This window comes from Solanum tuberosum, unplaced genomic scaffold (assembly GCF_000226075.1).
Source record: "Solanum tuberosum cultivar DM 1-3 516 R44 unplaced genomic scaffold, SolTub_3.0 scf00183, whole genome shotgun sequence".
Taxonomy (NCBI): Eukaryota; Viridiplantae; Streptophyta; class Magnoliopsida; order Solanales; family Solanaceae; genus Solanum; species Solanum tuberosum.
Genome location: NW_006239110.1, coordinates 47,252 through 55,210, shown reverse-complemented (window position 1 = coordinate 55,210; position 7,959 = coordinate 47,252). Strand labels below are relative to the sequence as shown.

The window sequence follows — 7,959 nt, the reverse complement described above, 5'->3', positions numbered from 1 at the left end:
AAAAGTTTTGTGTGAATGGGTGAAAAATCTTAAATTTCCGGATGGATATGTCTCCAATATGGAACGGTGTGTGGACATGAATAATCATAAGTTGTTTGGCATGAAAAGCCACGATTGTCATGTATTCATGCAAAGATTGATCCCTATTGCATTTCGTGAGCTATTACCAACAAAAGTCTAGGAAGCACTTACTGAGATGAGCCTTTTCTTTAGAGATCTCACTTCTACAGTAATTTGAGAAGAAGATATGAGAAGACTCCATAAAGAAATACCTGAAATACTTTGTAAATTGAAGCGCATATTCCCTCCTAGCTTCTTTGATTCAATGGAGCATCTCCCTGTACATCTCGCTTATGAAGCAATGTTAGTAGTTCCACTGTAATACCGATGATGTGTCCATTTGAGAGGTAAGAATTCATTAATATATTATAAAGTACTTTATTTTCATCATCATGAGTGAATAATGACTTGAGCGTATCTGATATTTTCAGAAACCTTCAAAATTTTATGCACTCTATTTGAAATAAGAGACATGTTGAAGGATGCATATGCAATGCACATTTAGTTGAGGAAGCTTCATCTTTTTGCTCGCACTACTTCAAACCTCATGTTTATACGAGGCATAGAAAAGTGTCACAGAATGATGATGGTGGTACATCTGAACATGGTGACCACAGTGGTAATCTTTCTATATTCACCTATCCACGTAAAGGATTCGGGGAGCAAGGTCCAATATATCTCACAGAAGAAGAACTTGATGCGACTCATATTTATATTTTATTAAATTGCGTAGAAGTACAACCATATGTGAAGTAAGATTTGAAGCTTTTGTTTTCATTTATACATTAAAATTATAAGAAAAACGTACATAAAAATTGATTTCCTGTGATCCAAAGGAATTTTATTGATTCCCTTCGTCGAAATTTTCCACAAATTACGAAGAAGGAAGTGGATATGAAACTTGATGAAGATTTCGCATCATGGTTCAAAAGATATGTGAGTATTTGTACTATATATTTCCAATATTACTTATCTTAGTCATGAGAAGCTCTAATTATTTTTATTTAATAGGCACGAGTCCACATAGATAATCAATTCGTCAAAGCCCTTGCAGACGGTCCACGTCGATCAGTAAATCCATTCACTAGTTATAATGTTAATGGCTTTAAGTTTCACACTAAAAGTCGTAGTTCTTCTAGATCATCCAATAACAACGGCGTATGCATAAAAGGAACCAATTACAATGCAGATGACTATGACTACTATGGTGCGATTACTGATATCCTTGAATTGGAGTACAAGGATAGTACACCGATAAAGAGAACGGTTTTATTTAAGTGTGAATGATTTGATCCCACACCAAAAGCAGGAATGAAGATCCACCCGCAATATAAACTTGTGGATATCAGTATGAACCATTTGTTTTGGCAATGCAAGCAACTCAAGTGTATTATACCTCTTATCCTAGTTTACGACGTGATAAGGCTTACTGGTGGGCTGTGTGCAAAATAAAAGCTCGAGGTATTATGAATATGCCTTCATCATCTCCACGGTCACCTCCTGCTGATAATATAGAGCCATTCCAATGTAATGAAGATGGTTTAATATTTGATGTGGTATCTGACAATGAAACATTTGTAGGGAATGATCCAAATGGAGAATTTATAAACTTAAGAGACGATGATGAGGAAGAAATTCATGATGAATCTGAATCAGATGAAGATGATGATAATGAGGATGACGAAGCATATGATGCTAGTGACAGTGAATAGATTCAAAGTTCTTCAATCTCTTCAAATATAAGAGGTAGAGCGATTGAAACGTAGTCTAATAAGTTATTTTATTTCTGTTAAATTTTATATTTTCCTGGAAAAGTTCTTGAATTTTAGATCATGTTGATTTTAGATTTCTTTGTGACCTATTTAAGTATTTGTTTTTAATAGTTTTCAGGCTGTCTATTTGAACGAGTATCCCTCACTCTCATTTTTATCAGAAAAGTAGCTGACTCTGGAACTACATTAAGAAATAGTGATGAAATAAATTTGTTCCTCTTCAAGTGTTCATCTTTTAATTTCTTTGTCTAGCTAACACATGAATTCCATAACTTTTCAGATCCATTCTTGTACTTTGACTGATATATTAGTTAATTAATTATTCATGTTATAACTATATTGGATCATGATTCATTAGTCATGTTATTTGTGTATGTACTTGTATATTTGAAGTCACAAGTATGGCACCCAGGGGAGGTGGACCAGGTAGATATTCTGGAAAACAGTAAGCAGATCCCCAGAGATCTCCTCCTATGTTGAGTTCCACACCTAATCAAGCATCACTATCACTTGAATCATCGGCACCATAAATTCCACATTCAGTCGTAGAAGTCAATAGATCCATACCATCATCAGCTTCCGCACTTGATACATCTAGAGATTAAATCATATCAACAAATTCTTCAAACACAAATTATGCTACTCCTATCCCAATTGAAGTCATTCTTGGAGTGTAAGAGTACAAGTACCCTTCCATTTACAGTTTTTTGTTCATTTTTGTTTCATTCTTGTATTATGTATCACTTCATCTTTAGAGGGAATTTCTTATTTTTTCAATAAGGTAGGACAATGTTGTGTCTATATATATATATGCTTACGGAGACTCTGATAGTCCACTTCACATTTAATATCATTAACTGTTTGGTTAAATTTTCTTGATTGATTTGTTGCCTGAGGATCGATGGTTCACGCAGTATGCGTATATTCTACCTATAGAACGGCTACAAAATTGTCCTGCCCCATTTTTTCTGTAATTTTGTGTTGATGCTCCGAATCTTGTTTCATTCTAATTATGAACATGTGTGTACACAGTGCTACTCTCCTGGTTACTTGCTACTCCATTATTAATCATTTGATCTATTAGATTGGACTGATTACTTGTTGCTATTGATCTCTTCAGTTTGTTCTTAGTGTTATTTCTACATCTTGTTCTCTATGGGTCACATACTTTGTACACAGCTTATGGAGTCTGTACATTCTGCAATTTTGTGTTGATACTCTATTCAGTTTACTGTTGTTATTGTTGCTCTGTTCATGTTTGTGTAAAGAGTAACAAAAGTTAACAGAAGCATTAACCTGCCTAATTTATTTTTTCTGGTTGTGTTATCTTTTACCTGACTTGATGGTGTTAAATTATAATGTTTGTTACTTATTCAAGCATGGAACCAAGCAATAATGTATCTCGGGCAGTCACAAAAATCCTCAAGAAGAAGCTGGATCGTGAAGGACATGATTGGAAGTCTGTTACACCAGAGACAAAGGACTTCTATTGGGAGGAATTTAAGGTAAAGTTATAATAATTAAACGATTGTATGCTTAAAATTTATGTTGTATCGGTGTCATGTATTATTTTTCTTTTATAGAAACGATTTCAATGGGATACTACAATTGAAGGTGCCATAAAGGATACATTTATGAGAAAATGTGCAGAACGATACAGTGGTATATATGTTATCTGAAGCAAGGGGTTGTGAGAAGTAGCGCAAAAATATCCCGGTATCTATTTGGGAAAGCTGGGAGCCTCATTGGGAGACAGAGGAATTCAAAGCCAAGTCCGCACAATGCTCAAAAAATCGCCTAAGGGAGAAAGGTGGCGAAGGATCTGGCCCCTCACGCCATACAGGAGGCTCCAGAACTCACCGAGAACATGCAAGACAATTGGTATTTTGATTTTTATTTAGCCAAAGTTGTAATTTCTCTAAAGCTACTACCTGTGTACTTACTGTGGTAAATCTGATTTCAATTTTAGGCTAAACTACTAGGAAGACCGCCTCATCCACATGAGCTTCTAAGGAAGACACATGTCAAGGCTAACAATGAGTTTGTAGACCAGAAGTCCGAGAACACATATGAAAGTGACATAAACATTCTTAATTATATTCTTAGATTTGTGTTTAAACTTTTGGCTTATATTATCCCTCAGGATTTCTCCTAATCTAATCAAGAAACTAGAAACAAATAAAATGAAATGTATGATAATGAATTAACATTTTATCGCTTTTTCTGTCTCGCTGGTTTCCTTATTTGAACTTCTTTATATTGTTTTTACCGATGGTCTATCAAAAAAAACCTCTTTACCTCATAAGGTATAGGTAAGATTTGCATACACACTACCCTTCTCATACCATACTTGTGGGATTACATTGGGTATATTATTGTTGCATAATAATGAATTCAAATGCCAAAAGATTGCTCCTCATTATCTTGAATCGTTACTAAGTTTTTAGTGATAACTCGTTTTGTTGTTGAGTAAGGTACTGTATATTATTTTATTGAGTGTTGGTTCTTGATTATGTAAAACATAATAACTGTTTTGGTGAGTGGGTGTGCTTTGAAAGGAGAATGAAGTTTTTATTGAGAATTAAGTGTAATAGAATGAATCAGACAGACCAATAGTCACTGTTTTGGCATGATATAAAGTATTATAAGCCCTTCTTAGCATTCTCATTTAGTGTATTCAGCTGTTTCATGATGGTTTTTCTTTCAAAAATATTTTTATAGCATTTATATCATATTTTGTTTCTTTCAGGATGCAATTATGTCTGAGATTGCATCTGCATCTCAACCTGAAAATGGAGCCAGTGTGTCACCATCAGTTGATTTCTCACAAATTTATTTGGATGAAGTTGGAGGGGTTAAGAAGAAGCACATTTATGGTCTTGGTTATCAAGCACCTTTCTACGGACATGTTGGTTCATCCTCTGCTTCAACATCTCGACCTCCAAATATTGACTTCAATGCTCGGGTGAATGAATGTGTCGGACAACGAATGCAAACAATGAAGGAAGAGATGAAGAATGAGATGAGATCAGAGATCAGGGAAGAGATTAGACAAGAAATGGGAGTCGAAATGGAACAAGAATTGCGTGAAGAAATGGGACAGGGAGTGCAACAAGAGGTGCATGAGCAAGTTGATCAAATACTCCAAGAACGTATGTCACGCATCATAGCTGGCTTACCTACACCTCCTTCTCGTAAACGTGACTCGTGAAATAATGACAAGAGTCTTATTTAGTTTATTTTAGAGTCGTTTACATTTGATACAGTTTGGATGGTTTATTTTAACTTCATATGGATGTTATTGTTATAAAATATCTACTGCTTTTTGTTTCTTTTTTATCTTTTTTCGAAGATTTAAATTATGGATATTAAAAATGACAATTTTGATATTGAATTACTAGTCGATCAGTAGTATTTTCTAACAGATTCTATGATAATAAGCTTTGTAACGAATTACTAATGGAAGTTTTTTTTGTTACTAACAAATTACTAACGTAATAGTAACCATCTTACATATGAATTTGAAATTTCTTGGTAAATTTCAGACAAATCTTTTCCGTAATTAAATTTACTAACTGATTAGCAATGTATTTTGAAATAATACTATCGGATATACAAACCAAGTTGGTATGTACTAGTATAGTTGCTAACGGAATGCCAATGACACTTTTTTCGTTACTATAATTACCAACCGATTACAAACAAAATTTGTATATTAAAGAACCAAATTTACTAACTTATTTTCTGTTTGTTAGTAAAGTTACTAATGGAATTCCAACCGAATTTTAGTTAGTAAATTTATCAACGGAAGTCTTGTTGACAAGATTCGAAAATTGCCAACAATTTATTTTGTCATTTACAAACAGAATTTTAGTTGGTAACTTGGTAATGTTACCAACGATATAAAATTGGTTGGCAAAATTTACTATCGAGCCTTTTAGCAACGGATCAACATTTGTATGTTGAAATCTTTATTCATAACAACTGCAATTACATTGAGTTTGAATAGGCCCTCAATGAGGTAATCTTTTCCTACATACATCTCATTCTTGAAATATTTCAAAGTGTGGGGGTGTCTTGCCAAAGTCCAGGTTCCTATACCTAAGACTTAACAGGGTCAAAATAGGACCAAAGACTGTGGATTGTGTATTCATTGAATATGCCACAAACAGTAAGGCATGTCGATTTTTGGTTCATAAGTCCGAACATCCGGATATTCATGACAATACGGTAATGGAATCAAATAATGCTGAATTCTTTGAACATATATATCCGTATAAAACTAGACTTGAGCCATCTAGTGGGGGGTCTAGACAACCTCGAGAAGAACCAAAAGAGAATGTACCTAATGAAGAGAGCCCAAGGCACAGTAAACGTCAAAGGACAACTACTTCATTTGGATATGACTTTGTAACGTTCCTTCTTGAAAGCGAGCCTAAAAAATTCAAGGAAGCTATGTTGTCTACCGACTCAACCTCTTGGAAGGAGACTGTCAATAGTGAGATTGAATCAATCTTAAGCATTCATACTTGGGAGTTGGTTGATCTTCCTCTAGGAAATAAACCCTTGGGTTCGAAATGGATTTTCAAAAGGAAGATGAAACATGATGGAACTATTGACAAATATAAAGCAAGACTTGTTGTCAAAGGATTTAGACAGAAAGAGGGTCCTGATTATTTTGACACATACTCGCCCAGTGACTAAGATTACATCAATTCGGATGTTAATTGCCCTAGCTGCAGTATACAGTCTTGAAATCCATCAAATGGATGTGAAAACCGCCTTCTTAAATGGAGAGCTGGAGGAAGAGATTTACATGGAACAGCCTGAGGGCTTCGTAGTTCCTGCTAAAGAAAAGAAAGTATGCAAACTTGTTAAGTCACTTTATGGACTAAAACAAGCACCAAACAATGGCATGCAAAGTTTGATCAAACTATGTTGGCAAATGGATTTAAGATCAATGAATGTGACAAATGTGTCTACATTAAATACATTCCAAATCAGAAGGTCATTGTATGCCTATATGTGGATGACGTGTTGATAATAAGCAAGGACATTAATAATGTAAAAGCTACTAAGTGTATGCTCGCTAGTAAGTTTGATATGAAAGATCTAGGAGTTGTTGTTTTGATATTGAGAATTAAGATTCATAAAACTCCTCACGGGCTAGCATTGTCTCAATCTCATTATATTCGAAAGGTACTTGAAAAGTTCAAGTACTTGAATTTCAAAAGGGCAAAGACCTCAATTGATGTGAACCTTGATCTTGCTAAGAATAAAGGTAAAAGTCAGTATCAATTAGATTATGCCAGAGTATTGGGAAGTTTGATGCATGTCATGAATTGTACACGACCATACATAGTGTGCGCTATAAGTAAACTAAGTCGTTACACAAGTAATCCCAATCAAAATCATTGGATGGCAATGAAGAGGGTTTTGGAGTACTTAGATGACACTCAAAACTATGCTTTGCATTAAAACAAATATCCAGCAGTTGTTGAAGGATATAGTGATGCAAATTGGATTACTGGGTCAACTGAAACGAAATCCGCAAGTGGATATGTTTTCACTATTAGTGGAGGAGAAATATCTTGGAAATCATCCAAACAAACATGCATAGCTTGCTCTACAATGGAGTCTGAATTCATAGCCTTAGACAAGGAAGGTGAAGAAGTCGAATGGCTCTAGAATTTCTTAAAATATATTCTGTTTTGGCCCAAACCAATGGCCCATATATGCATACACTGTGATAGTCAAGTTGCAATAGGAAGGGGTGGAAGTGTTATGTATAACAACAACTCTCGACACATACGAAGGAGACACAACTCTGTTAGACAATTACTCTCTAGTGGAATTATCACAATTGACTATGTAAAGTGAAAGGATAATATGTCGGATCCACTTATAAAAGACCTAACTAGAGAGGGAGTTGAGAGATCATCGACAAGATGGGACTATGGTCGAGAACAAGTCATCGTGGCGGTAACTCTACCTAGAAGACCGGAGATCCAAAGATCTAGGTTCAAGGAGATCAAACAAAGTCATAGATGACGGTTCAACATTGTCAAAAATTATTTTATGGTCCATTCTCATGATAAGACAATGTTCAGTAACCAGGATAAAGGCA

General features: G+C 34.9%; 1 protein-coding gene across 1 annotated transcript; it reads left to right on the top strand.

The window, feature by feature from the left end:
• The first annotated feature begins 3,211 nt into the window (after nucleotides 1-3,211).
• Nucleotides 3,212-5,148, top strand: LOC102604542 (uncharacterized). The gene is made up of 4 exons (XM_006354918.2): nucleotides 3,212-3,337; nucleotides 3,534-3,713; nucleotides 3,802-3,903; nucleotides 4,582-5,148. Exons 1-4 carry the CDS (start codon nucleotides 3,212-3,214, stop codon nucleotides 5,041-5,043), a joined length of 870 nt encoding a protein of 289 aa, XP_006354980.1. The 3' UTR covers nucleotides 5,044-5,148.
• The last annotated feature ends 2,811 nt before the right edge of the window (nucleotides 5,149-7,959 follow it).

Bases quoted from the DNA above. Each gene is read 5' to 3' on its own strand.
- LOC102604542 (XM_006354918.2), top strand. From the start codon at position 3,212: ATGGAACCAAGCAATAATGTATCTCGGGCAGTCACAAAAATCCTCAAG. The intron at 3,714-3,801 runs GTATTTTGATTT...TTTCAATTTTAG, and splicing joins GAGAACATGCAAGACAATTG to GCTAAACTACTAGGAAGACC. The intron at 3,904-4,581 runs GAAAGTGACATA...TGTTTCTTTCAG, and splicing joins AGAAGTCCGAGAACACATAT to GATGCAATTATGTCTGAGAT.